This window comes from Squalius cephalus (assembly GCF_949319135.1).
Source record: "Squalius cephalus genome assembly, chromosome: 2".
Taxonomy (NCBI): Eukaryota; Metazoa; Chordata; class Actinopteri; order Cypriniformes; family Leuciscidae; genus Squalius; species Squalius cephalus.
This window is the reverse complement of record NC_137123.1, coordinates 10,027,317-10,050,452: the sequence shown is the minus strand read 5'-3', so window position 1 is coordinate 10,050,452 and position 23,136 is coordinate 10,027,317. Positions and strand designations below refer to the sequence as shown.

General features: G+C 37.6%; 1 protein-coding gene across 1 annotated transcript; it reads left to right on the top strand.

Annotated features, from left to right (window-relative positions):
- The first annotated feature begins 329 nt into the window (after positions 1–329).
- LOC307152473 (B-cell receptor CD22-like) lies at positions 330–22,030 on the top strand. Its single transcript, XM_079861158.1, has 8 exons — positions 330–379; positions 799–867; positions 14,300–14,647; positions 14,746–14,994; positions 18,546–18,800; positions 18,904–19,158; positions 19,272–19,595; positions 20,525–22,030. Exons 2-7 carry the CDS (start codon positions 807–809, stop codon positions 19,367–19,369), a joined length of 1,266 nt encoding a protein of 421 aa, XP_079717284.1. The 5' UTR covers positions 330–379; positions 799–806; the 3' UTR covers positions 19,370–19,595; positions 20,525–22,030.
- The last annotated feature ends 1,106 nt before the right edge of the window (positions 22,031–23,136 follow it).

The following is a 23,136-nucleotide window of genomic DNA, read 5'->3' as shown; positions in this document are numbered from 1 at the left end:
TCTTCTTGTCTTTGGGCATCATTTGAAACAGGTTAAATCAATTTTTTAGTGGTTGTGTTCAATCAATGACGTGTGTTCTCTATTTGTATTTGATTGTTGCCACTTGTGTTTACCAGCATGGATGACATGTGCATTACAGTGCAGAATGTGTTTTGAGAATGAGCTCAGCCGGCACCGCCGTGGTCTCCTCCTCAGCCTGCTCCGCCACGGTCGGCGATACCATCCTGGAGTCTCCTGTCTGTCCTGTCCCTGTTCTCCCTCCGGTCACTGACGCAAGGATGCCCCACCCCCTTTTCTTATAAATCAGGGCTTTTCCTGCAGAGCTCTGTTTACTCTCAGTTTCACACAAGAAAACAGAAGGAACACACACATGGATAAGGTAACATAGCTAATTTACAGTAAAGTAATATTGTTTAAATAGTTCTCAGTGGATTTTATTATTTGTGCAGTAAATCTTCACTCATTAGAAGTGACTGATGATGTCACTGAATTATGTTCAGGAGTTTATAGTGTTGAATTGTTCTCACCGCTATTGTGTAATTGTTCCAGATTTTCCTGGTCGACGCCTCTGCATTTCTTGGCTTGAGTCTTTATTACATTATTTCAAATTTTCTTTGCTTTGTCAGTTTTTAGAATAAGTTTGTTAAAGTTGCATTATTTCATGCTGATCTGAATGCTTTTCTAAATGTTAAAAATATGAAAAACTTATGATCCTTTACATATGTTATTATATAGAGATAGACGTTTACATCATATTCATTGTAGGTACTGTAACTGATTGTTTATTGGTTGTTGTAGGTGTTGCTATGGTGACGTCAGTCAGAATGGCTCCTCCTCTTTCTCTGATCTTTCTGATCATAATTCACGGTGAGTGACTGATGTTACGGCAACACTTCACTCAATATTCACTGATCAACGCAATATTACTTATATCATATTCAAAGTGTTTCATTTTCATTTCCATATATTTCTGATTTATTTAACCCTTTCATACATGAATTATGATAACCTCAGTCAGGATTTTTTTCCTATGTGTTTTTATTGCGCTGAGGGCATGGAAAACAAGATTTTATTTTTTATTTTTCATTTTACAAATTTTTCAAAGAGATCTTCAGATGTCCACTTGAGTGGACAGCATGCATTTATGGTTTAAACTGAAGAGATATTGTATTAAATATAATACAATAATCAAACAGACCAAGTATGTGTATTTAACAAACTAATCAATACAATTATATCAAATCATCTTAAAACTATAAAATATATACAAACAATATAAATGCGAAATATTGCAAAGGCAGTTGAACTTCATACAATTTGCACTTCGCGTATCTTTGATATCAGAACATGAGGACGTGATTCCATCAGAATTTTCTACAGCCTGTCAAGGTACTACTGTGGAAACCACTCAGATGCTCCCTCCAGTGCACCAGAGTATGGAGTTTTACCCTTATTTGTGGTATATGCGCCATATGCTAGAGTTACACATCCCGCTGCCATTTCAGGGCTTGAATTTCGGTGCGGGAATGTGGGGATTGTGCATAATTTTAACCATTCCCGCAAGGTTAGCTTTTATAGTGCGAGAAATTCCTGCACAAATATATTCGCTTCATCTCAGAACAAATGGCCGTAGACAGATCATATGTTTCACGCTGTCAATACGACAATTCACCATGACGTCGCAACAGTAATAGACGTTCTTCCGGGTGGCAAAATCCGAAGCGTTCCTATGGCAACGCTAGTAAATTGCTTGGAAGGGAGGCCCACCGTCGACAGTAAAAATGTAATAAAAATAAAAAATTTAATTAAATATAATGCATTTTTTTTATCATAATAACAACTGTGTTTAATGATATAAGTAAAAAAAATATATTAAATATGTAATATAGTAGGTCTACACATAATTAGCAAAATACTCTCTATAGCTCTTTTTCTAGCCAAAAGAACGTGAGCCTATCATAGTCATTAAATGGTTTTCCTGAGGTAAATATTATGTGACAATTGTTCTCTAGCTGTTATATTGACCTTTGCGTGGTTGAAAAACACTGATTGGTCGATATTATGTATGAGGAATATACATTTCGGTAAGTTGCGTGAGAAAATGGATGTGTGGCGTGAGAGCGTGTGAAAAGTGACAATTGCGTGAGTCTCACTGTGAATGCGTGAGAGTGGGCAGCCCTCTTTTACTTCAGGCAGTGACTGGCAATGAGTCTCTTCATTTACTACTTCTCTTCGTTTACTAATATTAGTCTCGAATTTCCCCAACGAAGATAAATTCTCTGCTGTGATTTTGTAGATAGACCGTTTTGAGAATACACGAAGCAGAGTTGAAGGGCAAACAGGGTTGGCAGCAGAAATGTAAACGTTGGATGAATCATATAATTTAGGGGATTGTTAAGATTTCCTACTTTTGACGACACGTTTTAAGAACTTTTAAAGCATTACCTTTAAAAAGGATTGCAACACCCGAAGATTTGTTATTGTTATCTCCAGACCATATTGACTGACCATATGCCCATCTGTCCTCTAGTTGTTTGTAATCTAGTTTAAAACGTATATTACACTCCTGAAGTAAGCAAATATCGTGACCTGCATTATGTAGATAAGAAAACACAGAATTGCATTTCACTGGATCCATAATACCTCTTGTGTTGATAGTTGATACCGATAGGGGGCCATAGAGGGAAAGGGGGATGGATGGGCAAAGAGCATTAAGGAAATTCCGTTATACTTTTCAGCCTTTTCCTCTTTTTCTTTTTGTCATGAGTTCCCGTTCTTATAGGAAGCGGCTGTTTGTTCATTTGCATAGTATAAGAAAGGGTAGTAATTTCGTTAGAGTCAAGGAAAGGGGTCGAATTGGATGACAGGGATGCCCAACTTAAGTCCTCTTGATCTTGGATTCCCGATGGGACATTGGACAATGGAGAGGAATCTCTTTCTTCTACCATAGGATCGCCAGATGAAGAGGAATCTGAAAGAAGTGGAAAGGATGCAGGAAAGAGTCGCCAAAGCATCAAGTAGTACTGTATATTTCCATTGAAGGACTGGGGTTTCTGTGCAGGAGTGGAAGAACCTAAAAGAGGAAAATCTATAAGTGATTTAGGTGAATTCATTTCCAGATGGAACTCTTGCTCTTGCGGAACAGTGTTTTCGCCATTTCCTTCAACGTTTTCTTTCCCTGATAGTCCAAAATCTTCTTTGCCGGAACTTGGAAGGGAGAGGGTTCTCAAAGTAGCATCTTCGTCCTGTTCCTTTGTTGTATTGGCTACTGAGAAGTGTTGTTTGCTAAGGATATGGTCATCCATTTCAGTTACTTACGGAGGATTAATCTCCTCTTTCCAAGTCGTCACTGGTTGATGTCGAGCTTTATTTGCATATGCAGATGGACAATTTTGAAATCTATGATTATCTGCACCACACAGATTGCACTTCATAGGTACTGGGCAGTTTTTTGAAAGATGTCCATGATTTTTGCAATTTTGCAATTTCTACAAAAAAAACGATTCACATTGGGCTGCTAGATGGTTCAGTGATCCACATTTCCTACACTCCTTAGGTTGGCCATTATAGAACACAAAGCCTCTAATGGTGCCTAATTGGATAACAGACGGCAGATGGAGGAGCTCTCCTTTTTCATTAGTTCTCAGACGAACCTAGTATTTGGATGCTCCAGTCTTAAATCCGTCTTCGTCTTTAACTTGAAAGGATTTTGTGACTGTGCAGTGCAATGAGAGCCATGTGGAAATATCTTCAATTTTGATCCTCTCTGAATACATCATCACAGTCACAGTTCTGAGCTCTCTCTCAGCCAAAGGGATCAATTCAATCTTTTGAAAACAAGCAGCTTCTTTCTTTTTTGTCTGAAATCTTTCCAAGCATTGTTCATATAACAATAGAGTGGCAAAAATAACTTCAAACGCTTTCCTACCTGGTAAGGCAAAAATGTATGCAATGCATGATGTCAGCCAGGGATGCATTTTGATTGGTGGCTCCCATCATGCACTGCAACATGAAGCATTTGTGTGATTGTCACCATTGTTGAGATTCATATGTAGATTCTTGATGTTTGTGTGTGATTTAAAAATTTCAGATATTTTAAAGCACTGCTGGAATTAATTACTGTAATGTATATGAATAAATCATTTGTATAATAAGTTAATAATGCTGGTTCAGTGAATCAGGACACTACAGGATTGTAACTTCATCACCTAAGCATAACCATCATGGCCTGGGCTTCATTTCCCAAAAGCATTTTAAGCCTAACTTGATCGTAGAACAATTGCAACAAAAGGTCTGTACTATCAAATTAGGCTTGCGATGCATTCGGGAAACACCGTCCAGATCATAGTTTCTCTTGCCACAACAAATGTGCTTTATAAACACAGAGTTGGAACAGTCAGAGAAAAACTAACGTTAAAAAGTAAAGGGTCAAGAGTCCAACTAAACCAAACACTGGTCACCATGAATGGTAACCTGAAACGAAACATTCCATAAAACATTACCATCTAAACTTCTGTTAAATCTAAATAAGATCGTGTGTAGATGTATGACAGAAATAAATTCCAACTGGTAATATTAAGTGCAATAATGTGTAATGGCTCGAAGTCAGTAGTTCTTGTGTTTCTCTTTTTTCTGTTCTTGTTGTTTCTCTTTCCTTCAATTATTCTTATTGACATTAGGTGTCACCACTAATGGCCAATCATCACTTAATTATCTCATTAACTTCAACACTGCTTCGGTGTTAATTTTTAACACTCTGTAGTTGGACCTATATGTACACAGAGGAGTGTTAATTTAACACTGGGGAGTTTGCTGTGTACAAAAGTAGACATCTCACAGATTCTTTTTTCATATTTCTTTTTTCTGTATGACCATAAATGATGGAGTCATTTAAGTTTATTGTGCTACAATGTGAAGAAAATCCAGCAAAACGCGCCGGCGCGTTTGCCGACCCCAGAGGGTTATTGCTTCACAGTGACAAAGCAGTTCTCTGTTTCCTCACTCCACTGAAATGGTCCCTCTTGGCGGATGCATGCACGTAAGGGTTCAACTACGGTAGCATAACTGGGTATAAATTTATTATACCATGAGAGCATACCCAGGAACGAACGTAGGGCTGGTGCATCATTAGGAGCTGGAGCTTGTACGATTGCCTGTAAGTGCTCAGTATCTGGCTGAACTCCTTGTGCTGTAACCAAGCGTCCCAAAAAACGCAGGCTCTTTTGCCTAATTTTACACTTTTGTTCATTCAACCGTAACCCGCCTCCTTTAGTCGGCTCAGTACTATGTTCAGCGTAACATCGTGTTCCGCTGCTGTGCGTCCAAAGCAAATCTGCCGTGCAAAGGCAAAAGACCGTAACTTCGTATTTGGTCGAAAATGAGTTATTTATATTTTTGGCACATTCAAGACCTCCTTTATCATGTGGATGAGTATCTTGAATCAATTCTGTTGTTTTTTCGAGAAAATAATGAGTTGTCTTAACAGTAACTTCCAAAAGCCCAAGAGAAACAAAGGCAGAACACCGTAACATCAGTTACCGCTCTTTGTTTTGGAACGCTCAAATTAAGTTACGGTACTCTGCCTTTGTTTAGCCGCGCGTCAATATGAAGTTACTGTGCCGGTGTTCTATCAAATAATGCTAGCTACCAGAGTCCTCAGAGCTTTGTCTTGCACGAATGCGGTCAGAACATTTAGTATGGTCTGAACCCGCTCCATCGATAAACGTCTGATATCGACTGGGAAGGATTATGCAGAGTTAACATAAAAACGTTACACATTGCCGTATCAGATGAATACAACCAAGAATTAAAGCCCCGTCTCACTCAATTTGGGTACTGGACCTGGTTGAAACACTCATGCATCTAGCTGGCAGAGTGCCAAAACTTCGCCGGCGCCTTCAGCCCCACCCTAAACGCGGTCGAGCCAAAGCTGGACTAATATATCTTATTTTGTATTTTGGCATTTTATTTTGTCATGTCAAATGTATTAATAATGCCATCAGAATGCAACCAAAGCACAGGATAGCAATAAGTTGATGGCAAATAATTGTAAATCATACAAAATAAATGCCATGATCACTAGATTTTATACAGGTGTTACTATAATGATTTTGTTAATGGTGATCAGCAACCAAATATTGATAATGTGGAAGTTACTGCCTTTTGCCTTGGCATGACTTCTCACTTTTTGCTGACAATACAAAGGCAGAGTGCAGGAACTTTAAAATAGTGGTCAAAAGTCAAGTTTGAGCTCAAGATTTTTTTATGTATATAATTTCCATTACTAAAACATCTATTTGCCAGATTTCCAGTGTCCTACCTATAATTAATTTGGCGGGACAACTAAAAATCTTTAGAGTCATTTTTCTCAGTTGTACACTCTAGCGGCAGAAATGGCGTCATCGAGATAGTTCTGCACATTTGGTACACCTTTGAGTATGCACTCCATCATCTTTTGGAATACCGTCGGTGCTGAAGCCAAACCGTACGGTACCCTGCAAAACCAGAACAGTCCTTCATGTGTGATAAACGCTGTTAAATCACGGCTCTCAGGATGTAAAAGCACTTGATGATATGCACTCTGCAGATCGATTGTGGAGAAGATTGTAGATCCAGCTAAAGCAGTCAATAATTCCTCCATGTGAGGCAGGGGGTAACTATCTATTATTACAGCCTTATTCGGTTGCCTGAGATCTACACACATTTGTATGCCACCAGTCTTTTTCATTGTAACCACAATTGGTGACACCCATGGAGATGCGTAAATTCGCTCTATTCACCTTATTTTTAACGGAAATACGGACGCAGCCCGTTGACGGTATTTTGTGCGAGACTTCCGGTCAGGCACTTCCGGTCACTGGCAAGCGATGTTCGTAACAACTAACTCATCGTTATGGCTTCGAGGAAGACCGGGATTGTTTGTGCAGTTAGAGGTTGTCATAATAACTGGCACAAAAGAAAGATTTACTTGGAGCAGGAGTGTGTTAATCATCGAAATCATTGACATTTTAATAATCAGGCGCCCTATGACCGGCGACACACTGGCTGCGTGGCGTTTCTGTTGCGTGGCGTTTTCTATGTCTTTGTACACCAGAAGCGTGTCTGGCACGGCGTTGCTGCTGCTAGGTGACATGATAAGCCTCATTGGTGATATATTCGACATATGGGGAGAGAGTTGTGGAAGGCCTATACTTAATGTTAAACATAAATATATAGCAGCAAAGACAACGTCGGCAGTATTGACGGCAAAATAGGCTACAGAATATTTCGTTAGTACTGACAGGTGCAATATTTGAAAATCGATAATATATATATATTTTTTTTACATTTATATCTGCATTTATGTCAAAACCTAAATTCAAACATCAAAATGTCATTTATTAATATGTATTCATATCAAAATGTCATACAAACATATTTTCCTATTCTATTTTGCCTGGAAACGCTTCCAAAACACTTGCGTGTCGCGTGAAAAATAGGCGTCGATTCTATTTCTAGCATGCACGCGTTTTCCCTGACGCAGGCAGTGTGCAAGCTCTAACCTGTTAACATGGGAGCCAAAATAATGGACACGCCACGCAGCCCATTTGAAGAAACGACCGTATGTTTGTTCTTTTCATTTCGTGAACACAAGACCTACAGAAGACCACCCGATACCAGAAAAGTGGCTGGGCTACGAAGTCTGAATAAAAACTCCATGGAGAAACAAAATCAATATAGTAACCCCTGTATAAAATCTATTCATCATGGCATGATCATGGCATTTATTTTGTATGATTTATAATTATTTATAGCCATCTACTTATTGCTATCATGTGCTTTGGTTGCATTCTGATGGCATTATTAATACATTTGACATGACAAAATAGCCTACCTCCATAGATATATTAGTCCAGCGTCGGCTCGACCGTGTTTAGGGCGGTGCTGAAGGCGCCGGCGAAGTTTTGGCAATCTGCCAGCTAGATGCATGAGTGTTTTCAACTAGGTCCGGTACCCGACCTGGGTGAGGCGGGGCTTTAGTTCTTTGTTGTATTCATCACATGTGTAACATTTTTCTGTCAACTCTGTATAATCCTTCGCAATCGATATCGTTAGTTAGCCCAGAGAAGCGAGGAAACGGAAGTGCCGCACAAAAACCGGAAACTGGACCCATATTTACTTCCGCGTTCGAAAATAAGGTGAATAACTCCAGCAGAAAGTAGTCTGTCCAACTCAGCGGACATGGCTTTTCTCACAGAAAAGGGAAGGCATCGTAATTTCTGTCTAACTGGCACGGCTGAATCTGACACTTTGACTTTATGCATGAACCCTGCAAAACAGCCAACTGAGGGTGAGTCCACTTGAGTAGAAAGCTGTAACACTGGTTCTGAAGAGCAAGATGCGGAGGTTGTAGCAGGATTTCATCTCCTTTAATGCACAGTTAGAGCACGTTTATCCGATCCGCAGCGAAAGCAGGTGAGTGAAGTCACCGTCCGAGGTCATGTGAATGAAGCAGTGGAGCGCGTGCCGGCGGTTCTATTTTTAGATCCCCCAGCGCCGCGTCCATGTACTTTTGCATTTCTTTGCACATTCACAGTCTGTACGGAGAAGTTCTGTGTACTCGTTATTGCTTTAGCATGCTCTCCAGATTCGACTTATTGTGCAATTGTAACAGCATCCGCTAATGTTAACTTATCATGCAACAAAAGTCTCTCACGGATACGTGAATTAGTGGCGCTTTCCACCAGCTGGTCACGAATCATATCATCTGCATTTGTAAAGTCACACGTAAACGAAAGTTCTCTCAGTGCAGCAACATACTGGATTATAGACTCACCAGCTTGTTGAGTTCTTTTCCGGAATGTGTGTCTCTCCATAACCACGTTCAACTTGGGTGTAAAATGAGCATGTAAAGCAGTAATAGCAGCGGCCATTGAATCACCCGTTTCTGGTAACGTGTAGAATATTATCTGCCCCTCTGTGCCCAGGCAATGTAACAGAAGGGCTTCCGACCATTCCTGTCCTTCAAAGTCGATCACTAGTAGATAATTCTGGAACATCCGCTCCCATGTCTTGAAAGGGATCGCGGGGTCGCCTGGAGCAGGAAAGAAGAAGTTAGGAAATGGTGCAGACGATGCCATCTTTGCAGCAATAGTGGGTCGCTTCGTCGCCAATTTGTAGGTATCAATACGAAGCCAAACCACAGCAGGTGAACGGGTTACATGGTTCTTTATTGCTCATTCTCTTAACACCTACATACCTCGTGTTCATCCTCCTTTTTCTACCCCTCTCCTATTCATATTTCCCTCTTAAACCTACTCCCCCCTAGTGATCTCAGTAAGTTTTGCACTGAATAACAGGACACCACACATCGCTACTCTACTCTTCAACACAATGGTGACCCACAAAACCCCAGGGGGGCAGCGTTTCATATTATATTGAAGCTTCCCCGGGCGCCGCCATTGGCTAGCGGACCCCCACCTGCTGTTAGCATCCCATTGACTCCCATTCATTTTGGCGTCCCTTTACATCTGAGGCGTTTAAAGACTCCATATGTCCATTATTTATTTCTAAAGAAACACGACAATGTATAAAAGGCTCCATTACCTTGTATCTTACGTTATGGCCCCGTAGAAGCAATTTTTGTAAAAATAGGCTAACGATTGCATCATAACCACGCGACTCTCTGTCGCACAGTAGGAAATTACCGTATGGACAGGAGGAGAAGCTCGTGGGCAATCGGGGGGACGTGGAGGCAAAATGACAAAATAATTAATCAGAATACCTACTAAAAGTTTCTCCTGCTCCAAGCTCATGGACACCTCCTACTCACACTCACCATCTCTGCAAGTTTCGGAAGGGAATGATTCAGATTTCTCTTGGCACAGCTACTAGAAGACAGACGGGTTGCTCACGTCACATCTACGTCGTCAAGCTCAGTTTGAGTCTGCGCAGTCGCTCGACCCCCAGGAAGTGAAAGCTTCTAATTGACTTCACTTGTCTCCGTTGAATCCAATGGGGTCGCTGTGTCCAGTTTATATACTGTCTATGCAAAACCCAGACAACAGATAAATCCCCTTTAAATCCCAAAAAAAATTACACACTTTTGTGAACATTAAACACAAGATTTTTTGACTTACTATGTAATCAATGGTGATTATGACATCATCAATAAATACCCAATAGATTTTATCTCTAACAATATATACTCTATACTTTTTTATTTATTAATTATTTTAAGTTGTAGTTTTTTTTTTTTTAATTCAAATAAAGTCACAGGTCTATTAGTGTCCTTAAACTCTTATGTATGTTTTTATATTAACAACTTACAATTTTGAGTAAAACATCCTTGAGAAATTTAAGGCAATAGTTTTCCACATGTTTTTTAGTACACTCAACTAATTACTTTTTACAGTGTAAATATTATGCGGATACATTTTTCAATATATGAGAGTGGCAATTCCTTATTGTAATAACACATTATATTAATGCAATAAATTATGTCATATATATTTCAGTATATTTACACCATATAATATATTGATCATTAATATATGGAAATATATTTTTGTTCAGTAAGGGTGTACAGCATCCGTCATCATGGCAAATCTAATTTATACTCTTCTTCATCACTGACCCCTACTGGAGAATTTTTGTTGAGTTCTGACTGCACTTCACTTCTTTAAAGGAACACTATGCAAGTCTGAGTGTTTTTTCTCTACGAGCTCCCCCTAGTGTCTGGTAGTATAATGCTTTCAAACACTCTGTCCTAAAAACGAACTGTTGTCCCTCCCCCCTTGCCACGAGCAACCCAGCTGATCAGCTGTCAACCTAGCTGAGCAGAGGAACCGGCTATTTCAAAACCAGTTATGTCTACCGAGGCAAGTAAAGCAATACTTTCTTTCCAACTGATGGCGATTTTTTTATTTATTGTGTTGTCATGCATACTAGTATTTTTACCGGGAACGAACGATATGAACGAGGCGAACTACTGCTTTCGTGTTTGTTTGTTTGTTTGTTTTTGGGAGAATGGGCATGAGCATAAAAAATATATATATATCGGAGGCTAATATTTGTCTAAAGTTATATTAGCAAGGTCTATAAGTTCATCTGGTAGAATGATGGTTTACCTTTTCTTGTCTAAGAAAACATCAGAACGTTTTTTCTAGCTCGATCATGATATGTGCAACATTTTGCGCGTCTGATATTGCCTACTATCAGACGTGTTGACTTAGTGACATAAAATAAAAGTGTAAATTACACAAATAAAACCGACAGAGGAACGGCCAAACAACTACAGAAATCAAACGTGTTTGCTATGACAATGCTAACATCAAAGTTATAGTATCTAGCGTACTAGTAAGCCCCTAACAGACAGCGATCATAATAAAAACCTTTACAGACAATAGCAAACATCCTGAGGTCGCAATTACTTGAAATTTAAATATTAAACACAGTTTATTCCAAAGATACTTACAAGTGCAACAGCAGGATCCGCATCCGTTTTGCAGGCTTCTGTTTCTCTCAGTTCTCACCATTCTGAAAAAGCCGGTCCGATATATTTACTCGAGTCTGACTTCTTGCTCGGTCAGTCTCCCGTTTCCTCTTTCGTTGGTCCTCCGACAAAGATTTCCTAGCTTTCTGCTTCTTTTTTACAGGCTCAGCCTCAGCCATAACTCAATCTATCGTTGCCCTTTGCTTATAGCTAGCCCGCCGGTGCTTGAATAGGGGCGTGTACGTGTGCAGTGCCGTCAAGCAATTCGTTACATCGCGAGACCTGATATCACGCGATACTTCCTGACACCGACCCGCGTCCCAAAGTTGCAAGTGAGTTTTTTCCGCTCTCGGGCACCAGGGGGGTGCGAAACCACCACCATTCAACCCGAAATGAGTAATATAACCATTCCACTGACTCCGAAGCTGTTCAGTTAAGGTTAAAAAGTTACCTAGAGCACCTTTAACCCTCTGGGGTCTGAGGTGTTTTCTGGGTCCTGGAGGTGTTCTGACATGCTCTGACATTTGTGCTTATTTCTGTTACTTGTGACATTTTCATAGCTAAAGTCTGATTACACTGTATTCAGCACAAACTCTGCTACAATAATATATCAGCAGCATGTATGTAAAAGTTTGTAGTTTTGAGATAATGACATTTATGCATGGTTTGTGAAAATACAAAAAGAAATTGTCACTGAAATAAGGTCATGAAACCCCTACTGATTATTTCTTCACAAGACTTTTGAAAATTGTATCACGTAGCCTAGAATATTTTCTCCAAAACTATGTGAAAATCATCCTGACTGCTCATTCAGAGAAGACAATATATTGATTTAAAATTTCTAAGACGTATTTTGTGTGAGAAAGCTTTATGCGAAGGGGCGTGATCACCTCATTAATATGTAAGCTTTTCACACCTGAGAAAGACAAAGACACTCCCTAATGGCCCTATTAGGAGCTAACAGGCCCTGTCATTCTGAGCAACCTTGCACAAAGAATGAGGAGATTTAAAAAATAATGGCTTTTTGATTGTTTGTATTTATTTACAACACAACATAATCCAAATATACACAACAAATGACAAAAAAAGCACACTATTGAAAACAATCATCCAAAGACAGAGACCTTTGTGCCATTACTAAAAAAATTGTACATACCTTTCATTTCCAAGGTGTTTGATTTTCACTTTACCATGTTCATATACAGAGACTCATGTGAATGTTGAAGTCAGCAGGACTCAGTGGCATCTGGTCCCTGAAAGGAAAAAAAAAAAGTGAACATACTGATATCAAGATAAACTATAGGGAATATAGTTCTAAAATTTATTGGGAATAAATTTTAGATTTTTCTGGTTAAAATTGCTTTTTAAAATTCACAGAATACACACACACACATAAATGTTTCCAACAATATATAATATAATGAACACCAGGTTTGTTGTGCCTTGTAAGGGCTATGCACAGTGCTGCATAAAATAATAATAACAATAACCTATAGCAGCATATAAATCTTCCAAAAGATTTCAGTAACAACTACACTAGAGAAAAATATATTGATTATCATATCGTTAGCCTCATAGCATAATTGCCTAAGTCAAGTTATTTTAAATATAACTTAGGCAATTATGCTATGAGGCTAACGATATGTTACTTCAAATGTTTCCATTCGTTATGATGATATGAAATGAGATAATAGTAAAAACATGAAGCCTTTGTTTGGTGCGTTTTGCTTTTCAAACGCGATCACGCTCCAAAATGATACATTCAAACACAGAGCTCGCTCCAAAATATGAAACATTATGGTTACCATATTATACAGTACATATCTACGTTTGAGCAGATATCCACAAACACAGTAACAGTAAACACAGGTCTAAATATTGTAATATTCACCATATATCTAGCAACAGTTCAACTGCAATGTGAAGTTTATGCAACAATAACATGAACTAATAATTAAGAATTTCTCACCTTACATCTTTCTTGTCTTCAAATCGCGTTCTTCTTCTTCTGAGGTAAATCCAATGTAAGCTCACGGCGCGTCTTTCAAACTCGACGAAAAGCAGAGGTAATGAGCGCGTTCGTGTGCCATGTGGAGATTTGCATGTGAATCTCTTTTGCGCATGTGGGCGTGGTCAAATTAAAAAATAATGAGCAAGCGCGTGAGAAGCTGGAAATCTTGTTGGTTTTATACAAATTACTTAAACAGAGAATATTTGTTTTCAGTTTGAATCTGATCATTTAAAAGCACACACTTAAATGTTTATAAAGGTATATGGCTCATAAATGTGTGACAAGTATTCGCTGAGTTTTGTTTCAGTTTATAGACGTGCTCAAGAAAAAAAAGTTTACCGCGACGGAGAGGCAGAACGCACACCCTGTTTATTTTCTTTATTTTACAAAAGCACAATGTTTTGATTTGATTGTAAGTGGACACATACAAAAGTAGAAATATGACAGATTCTTTTTTCATATTTCTTTTTTCTGTATGACCATAAATGACGGAGAAATTTAAGTTTATTGTGCTACTATGTGAAGAAAATACAGCAAAACGCGCCGGCGCGTTTGCCGACCCCAGAGGGTTAACTTTTGTCTGCTCTGTAAATGTTGTGTTGTCCCAAACATCTGTGCAGTGCGTAAGTATATTGCGGATATGTGTTTCTATTGTAAATATATGCCCCCCCCCCCCCCCCCATTTTAAATAAATAAAATGTATTCCCCATCACAGACTCTACCACGTTCAAGAGGTGTGCTGCAAAGTGCCTTCAACACAAACACAATTTAACTGATAAAACAACATTTTCATCTTGATAAATTCTGTGTTTCAGGGGTTTCTAGTGATGATTGGAGTGTGAGTTACAGACCTTTACACATCTGTGCACTAAAGGACTCAACAGTGATAATGAACTGCACTTATACATACCCTACTGGATATAAGATCGAGAAAGTATTCTGGACAAAAGGCCCAATACTAAGGGGTGTTGAGTCTCCAGATCTGTCTAATGACCCTGAATACAGTCAGAGGCTTCACTATCTGGGAGATAAACAGCAGAACTGCACCGTCAGACTGAGTCATGTGACACTGAAGGATTCACACATGTACTATTTCAGATTCATCACTGATAAACCTGATGTGAAATGGACTGGTGATTCTGGAGTGACTCTTACTGTCACAGGTGACTTTGATGAGGTTTATCTCTTCTTCTGTGCATTATGTTGAATAATAATCAGTGTATGACAGCAGCACTAGATATAATGTGTGTGTTGTGTTCAGATCTTCAGGTGGAGTCTCCTGAGAGAGTGACAGAGGGAGATTCAGTCAATCTGAGATGTAAAAGCAGCTGCGCTCTGACTGACAGAGCAACATTCATCTGGTACAGAAACTCACAGCCATTAACTGAGAGAAGAGACAGAAACAATGAACTCCTGCTGCAGTCAGTCAGAAGAGAGGATTCAGGCAGATATAGCTGTGCTGTAGACGGACACACTCACATCTCTCCTGCTGTTCAGCTCAATGTCATGTGTGAGTACAGATTGACTTTCTCTCTTTAACCCTCATGCACTTTAGATTTCTGGTCCAGATCAAACTGACTGTAATTGTATTCAATTCCCCAAAAATGACACTATAAAAAAAAAAAAAAAAAAAAAAAAAATTACAATCAGGTACAAATAATTAACTTTTAATATCAATACTTTTTACACATTGCTAAGACTAAATATCTGCATTTATGATTTATAAAAATATTTTTAACCACTAAGACTATTTTTAAGATTGCCCCTCCCCAACACCCGTGGGACACTTGCCATTATACATTTATAACAATCATATCTTAGTCTAACTGAAGTAATCTTGCCCAACTATATTGCATTTGAAAGCGTTCAGATTGTAGTTTTCATATTTGGCGACTGATTTTCTAAAGATGTGGTGCCAAATTATAACACATGCTCTCATTCTTAACGTATGTTTTTATATGTTTTAGAGATTGGATTCAAATCAAATATTAACATTACTTCCCAAACTACACAGCAAAAACTCCAGTGTTAAATTAACACTCCTGGGAGTGTATATGAGTCCACACTCAAGAGTGTAAAGTGTTAAAATATGAGTGTTAAATTAACACTCAAGAGTGTTGAAGTTAATGAGATAATTAAGTGATTAATTTAGTGATGATTGATCATTATTGAAGACACCTGATGTTAACAAGCAGAATCACTGAAGGAGAAAATCACAAATTGTAAGCCACCGTTATGGCGATCAATGTTTGCTTTAGTTGGGCTCTTGATCCTTATATGTTTACTTTAAATTTTGCTTGTCTGCTGTTATTGATTTATAACTGACAGATGAACAAAGAAAAAATGTGATCTGATGGTGTTGGTTATATTATGACAATCATCATTTGAACTTGATCACTGAACTCATTAAGATCCTTATTTCTGACTTAAATTTATGTTGTTGGTTACAGCATAACTGTGATTCTGCATAAATATCCAGAATTTTAGATATAATACAAAGGATTTCTTAAAAGTTGTTTTGAAAAAAAAAAATCTTTCTTTTAGGCACACACAGATGTCAAGATTCAGTCTATGCATCTCAACAATGGTGACAAGCAGAATATTCAATTAGGGAAAAGTAAATTACATAGACAATTCAGATCATAATTTATTCATACCGCAATGCATGATGGGAGCCATTAATGAGTTGTGATTGGTGGCAGCCACTGCAACATGCTTTATTATTGTCACCATTGTTGAGATTCACAGGCTGATTATTGATGTCTGTGTTTCTCAATAAATTCATTTGAAAGTCTTTTGATCAGAACAATGTTTATTAAATATTTTCGATTATATGAAAAATACTGAAAATCATATGCTGTAGAATCACAGAGCTGTTGTAATTAACTAGTTAAACCAAACTATCTCAATATGTTTAGAGTTAGTTTAATTAGTTTTTCAGATCACAACATGATTATGTCAAAACATAACCAACACCATCAGATCACATTTGTTCTTTGTTCATCTGACTGTTATAAATCAATAACAGCAGACAAGCAAAATATAAAGTAAACATAAAAGGTTCAAGAGCCCAACTAAAGCAAACACAAATCACCATAATGGTAACTTACAATTTGTGATTTTCTCCTTCAGTGATTCTGCTTGTTATCATCAGGTGTCTTCAATAATGTTCAATCATCACTAAATTAATCACTTAATTATCTCATTAACTTTAACACTCTTGAGTGTTAATTTAACACTCATATTTTAACACTTTACACTCTTGAGCGTGGACTCATATACACTCCCAGGAGTGTTAATTTAACACTGGAGTTTTTGCTGTGTACTTTACATATACCAAATAATTGTGTCTGATTTGTCTCAGTCATTACACTACTTCTGAATAGGATGTCTACTTCATAAATATTTTTTTAAAGTATGGAAATATATGGTTAACATCACTCAATCCATATATGGAAATCGAATAGTCCTTATATGGTCACCAGAGGAGTCTGGATGTCATCTAGTGGAAAAGTTTGGTACTGCGCTCAAAAAAACTTAATGAAAATATTTTTTTTACTCAAAAAATCACATCAACCTAATATCAACCTATCAATATCAACCTAAAATTTGTCACAGAATTTTAAGGCCAGTGCATCCATTTAACCTCAGTGGACGTAGAGGCCCCTTGTTCAGCATGTGGAGATTGCAGTCTTCCTGGCAAAAGGACACAATCGAGCCGGTCCCTCCAGCCGATGTGAGGTCACGGTTTAACAGCCCCTGAAGCCCCTGACGGTTTAACGCTTGTCTGAAGTTTAAAATCATTGGATACCCGTAAGCCAATCACATAACGTTTGGTTATGACATATGTTATGCGCTGGCTCAGCCGCATCGAACTTCCACTGTAAACACATGTACTGTATGATGCGAAAACAAAACCATCGAGCGAAATACCGGAGTGAACATGGCTGTGAACGACTTTTGCAGATTATGTGAAGTATACGCATCCACGGTACAATCAGGGCCTCTAAACTAATATTTGACAGTAGAGAGAAACAAGAAAATATTTGCAGCCAACTTTCAAAGTTAGGATTAACGTTAGTTCTGTTAAACACAGCTCTTTGTTCATCTCGAGTCTGTCGGAAATGCTGCAACTTAATTGCAAGATTACAGCATGACATGGCAATATTTAAGGACTGGAAAAGAAAGGAGACACTGACCTGTTAAAAGGGTGCCAGTTCAAGCTCGACAGATAAAAGAGACCGAGATACACCCTCTAAAACCTAAAGGACCATAAAAAAGCAGAGGAAGGCCATGGACTTGCCATCACGGAGCAGTGTCACCGAGGTGGGTTAAACATTACAATACTAGGTTTGAAATAAGTCCAGTAACAGAGCGAATTGCATCCCGTGTCTCCATATCCGCGGTCGTTTTCGATTTCCCTAACCTAAACTACAATCTTAAACTCGGTGCTTAACGTCTACATCACGGCTGTCAGCCCGTCCTCTGTTCGTTGATTGGCCGGCTGTTTTGAGGCCGGAGGAAAACTGGGCGATAGGTCGCTATCTCAGACTGAGTACAGAAGCGAACTGAAATTGACCGGAAGTACGAAGTCTGACATAGTCAGGCTAGGAAGACAGTGTTTGTGCACTTATGTTGTTAAAGTTTGGTTATTTAAGAAATTAATACGTAATAAAGATAAAACAATAAGTCCTGTTGATATATGTTTAATATATAATTAATTTAAACTGCAAAGCTAAAGCATAAATTAAAATTATTGTGACGTGAAGTGAATGGAGAGAATTGAGATGTCCTTCAAGATGCTGAGTTTGATCAGTTTCTGGGTCACAGGCTGGAGGACGGAGGAGCGAGGAAACGAGAAAGCATCAATTTGAATATTGAGATGCACCCATAAAGTTTCCCTCGATTCCTCCATCTTCATTTTCTTTCCTTGCAACCTTCTCTCACATCCTACAGGAGGATGTGTTTATATGTGTATATGATCAACTGCATATTGTTCAAAAACTTTAAATTCATCATTCTGTAAAATGTATTATAAATTTAAATTTTTGTCTGTTTTAGATCCTCCCAGGAGCGTCTCAGTGTCCATCAGTCCATCTGGTGTAATAGTGGAGGGAGATTCAGTGACTCTGAACTGCATCAGTGACTCAAACCCTCCTGCAGAAATCAGCTGGATTAAAGGAGGAACGATTGTAGGATCTGGAAGAATCTTCAACATCTCAAAGATCAGCTCTGATGACAGTGGAGAATACAAGTGCAAGTCCATCAATGAACATGGGGATAAATACTCTGATAATGTGACTTTAAACGTCATGTGTGAGTTAATGATGGTTCAGTAAATGTGACACTAAATCCTCGAAATATCTGTGATGTCAAGTTTAATATGATTGTTAATGATATCGGTATTTCTCTGTGTTAGATCCTCCCAGGAGCGTCTCAGCGTCCATCAGTCCATCTGGTGTAATAGTGGAGGGAGATTCAGTGACTCTGAACTGCATCAGTGACTCAAACCCTCCTGCAGAAATCAGCTGGATTAAAGGAGGAACGATTGTAGGATCTGGAAGAATCTACAACATCTCAAAGATCAGCTCTGATGACAGTGGAGAATACAAGTGCAAGTCCATCAATGAACATGGAGAGAAATACTCTGATACTGTGACTTTAAACGTCATCTGTGAGTTTTATGAATCATATTCTGTATTTTAACCACATACTTCCTTATCTGTCAGTATATTTTGTCTGATCTAGTCCTGTTAAACATTGGTGTGTGTTTTGTCTGTATTTCAGCAGTCAGATGTTTCTCGTCTGTAACTGTTGGTGTTGCTGCTTGTGTTGGTGTTTTACTCGGTGGAGCATCAGGTGCTTTTGTGATGTACATTTGGTAAGAAGTTCATTTAAAAAATCTACTTCTGTATTTATGAAGAATCACTGTGTATTACATTTAGGTTAAGTGTTGCATTTAAAGCGGTAGTGCGTAAGCTTTGCCTCTTTGTCGCCATCTCTGTTTGAATCCTGAAATTGCAGTTATTTGAGGCGTTAAATGTGTTGTTTATTCTTCTTTCTTCTGACAATCTTACTAAAAGGATGAACAGATGATCTGCTATGAAGGAGGTGAGATGATCTCAATTATTCACAGTGTTTTCCTGCATGCAGAGATGTTTCCTACAGCCGCTATGAGCCGTACACAGATATTAAGAGTATAAGACACACGAGTATCGTGACCAAACACCCGATTCTTCAGTTCTAGATCCAGTAAAACTGATTTCCATCAAGATCCTCTAAACATTACATTTAAAAAATATTTGTGTTCTTTGTCCAAATGGCATGAAACTTTGTACGGCTCTCAGCCCTTCCTAGATCTACAAAAAAAATTAAAAAAAATTAAATAAAAATAAATAAATAAAATTGTAATGATATCTGTTTTTATGTTAAATGAAAAAAATAGTCACACTCGTGGTCTTTGGGGTCTCCAGAGACCCCAGGCAATAACATGTCATTTTGTAACAGAATAATAGTTTTTTTTTTTTTTTTTAACAAATATAATTTTACTCTGTTTATTAATGTATTTACTCCACATCTGTGGAGTTTTTGGAGGATTTATGATATATTTTACATTTATATAAATAAATGTAAAAAAAAATAAATAAAAATAAATAGGTTTTTATACAAAAAAAATCTCCACAAATGAAATTTAGAAATTTGGGTCTTTTATAAAGTAAATTTTACATAAAAAGCTGTTTTTGTATAAAAACCTACTTAAAAAAAAAAAAACATGTATTTATTTATTTATATAAATTTTAAATATATCATAAATCCTCCACAAATGTGGAGTAAAAACATTAATTAACAGAGTAAAATGACATTTGTTAATATATATATATATATATATATATATATATATATATATATATATATATATATTATTTTGTAACAAACTTACATGTTATTGTCTGGAGACCACGAGTGTCACTCCAAACGAAGACCATCAGAGGGTTAAAACATGAACTCACAATGTGTGTGTCCTTCTGTCTCTCCTGCAGATCTCTGATCCCAATGAAGACACTACAGCTCTTGAGTTCCAGTCCACGAACTCTGACCTGTACGACACACTCACAGTAATGCCGCGTTCCAGGCAACCTGTAATCCGTGTTTTTCCAACCTTATACCCGTGAAAGTGCACTGGAACGGCAGTCAAACACGTGACTTCCCACCCGTGAACTCGTACTAAATCGATGTACTTCCAGTTACGAGTTGGAAAAACACCGTTACAGGTTGCCTATGAATCACAACAACGGTGACAATCAAAACAAAAAAGCTTGGGAATTAAGGATGAGTTTTGTACTATGAAAGCTACCAATCATGCATTGCAGGATGAAGCTTTTTTTTTTTTTTAATTGTCACCGTTGTTGTGAATCATATGCAAAATCTTGATGTCTGTGTGTGACTATAGTATGATACACTTGCTCAAAACATCATGTGCACATGCTATTTATACACCTTCAAATAAGTGATCATTTTAATGCTTTTGGCACCAATATTGCAGTTCCACAAGGTTGGTGGTTATTAATCCCAAATATAAACACAAAACTTTAAACACAATATTAAATGCCCATTTTGTGATGATTATGTCATCATCAACATTGAGCTGATAACACCTCAAACTTTTTCTAGGCTTTCTCTGCCACAACAATTGTGTTACACAAACACACTGTTACAGCAGCCAAAGAAAAGTTCAAGTAAAAAGAAAGGGGACCAAGAGCCCAACTATAGCAAACACTGATCACCACAATGGTGACACTTCAAATTAAACAAATATCAACATATAAACCTCTGTTTATTCTCACTAAGATCATCTGACAGCAATAGTCAAAGTAATCATGTCTAAATGAGACCATAAATGATGTTGAAATATGTCCACAATGGCCACATTTGAACTAGTTTTTAAACTTTACGAAGGTTTGATGAACGTCTATATCGGACGTGCAGAACACGTCAAAAAAAGACGTCATAAAAACTTTCATTCTGGCTCCTCAGTGGACCAACAAATCGACAGATCTTTGTCATAAAAATCGGACGTTGAAAAGACGTCTTTTGGACATCATTTTGCTTAGTAGGCTGTCCGTTTGTTGATCAGCTCAATCTGAACTATTGAAGGTAAAAAGTCTATAAATTATTATTATTTTTTTTTTAAATGACCTTTCGTTTCGCTAGATAACAACCTCTTCTTCAGCTGTGATCGCGTACAGCCCGTTTAAACTCTTCAAAGACTTTTGAAACTGCATTGATTTGGACTTAAAAACGATGGTAACCAATGAAGTCCATTGTTAGAAGAAAAATCCAGAAATGTTTTCCTCAAAAAACATAACTTCTCTCCCACTGAGGAAAGAAAGACATGGATATCTTGGATGGCATTGGGATGAGTAAATTATTAAGACATTATTTATTATTAGACATTTTCATTTTGGGGTGAACTAATCCTTTAAGGGAAATTACGGAACTTAAATATACAAGATTGATAAAAATGATCATTCTAGAAGAAAATTTAAAATGGCACTTAGAGGCTTTTGCATCTGAACTCTTCATTTATATCAGGGTTCACCAATCTCGGTCCTGGAGGGCCGCTGTCCTGCAGAGTTTAGCTCCAACCAGCTCCAACACACCTGTTTGAAAGTTTCTAGTATGCCTAATGAGACCTTGATTAGCTGGTTCAGGTGTGTTTAATTGGGGTTGGAGCTAAACTCTGCAGGACAGCGGCCCTCCAGGACCGAGATTGGTGAACCCTGATTTATATATTTATATATTATTTTCAAGTATACTTGCAAGTTTTCTTTTAGTGTGCTCTGAGTAAACTACTAGTTTAGTAGTTTTATACTACAAGTTTTTGTGAACTTAACATTATACTTATAGTTTACTATTTATATATAATTTTTGCACTTGCAGTAGGCTTAGTCTGTACCACTATGTAATTTTTTTTTTATATATACTTGAAAAATACCTTTAACTGTACTTTAATTTTAAAAACATTTTATTAGCTTCATGCATCCTTTTTCATCAACACTTGAATGTCGTTAAGTTTCATAAATAAAGGAAAAAATTTTTCTCATTTTTTCTATTTTTTTTTCAACACAACAACAAAAAAGATGAGAAACTCTAAACACAAAACACAGATGGAGTTGATTGAGTCCGACACCCCCAAAGCTTCACAGTCGTTTTCTCTTCATGGGTTACGCTTCATTTAATTTGGTAACATTAAGCAGTTTTGATTTACAAGCTGTTTAATGTTTGATGATCACGTTATTTTACATTTGAGTGAGCAATCTTCTACTTGTTTCAGCTTCTTCTTCTCCTGTGTTTTGATTCTGTACTAGAAGATGTGTCATAGCGCCCCCTATACCGTATAACAGTGAAGACATGGATAGCTGGAAAATTCAGTCAATGGTGGGGAAAAGTAGAATTAGAGTAAATTCCTATGTGCACTACCAGTGGACTAGCCTGCACAAAAATTCAGATACACAGAATTAGAAACATGTCTGTTTTATATCAATATTTTAATCAATATTTTAAAACAATGTAAATTTCATAAGACTGTATATGAAAAACTATGTTAAAAAAAAGTTCACTTAATAGGCTACTCGATCAAAAGAGTTAGCAC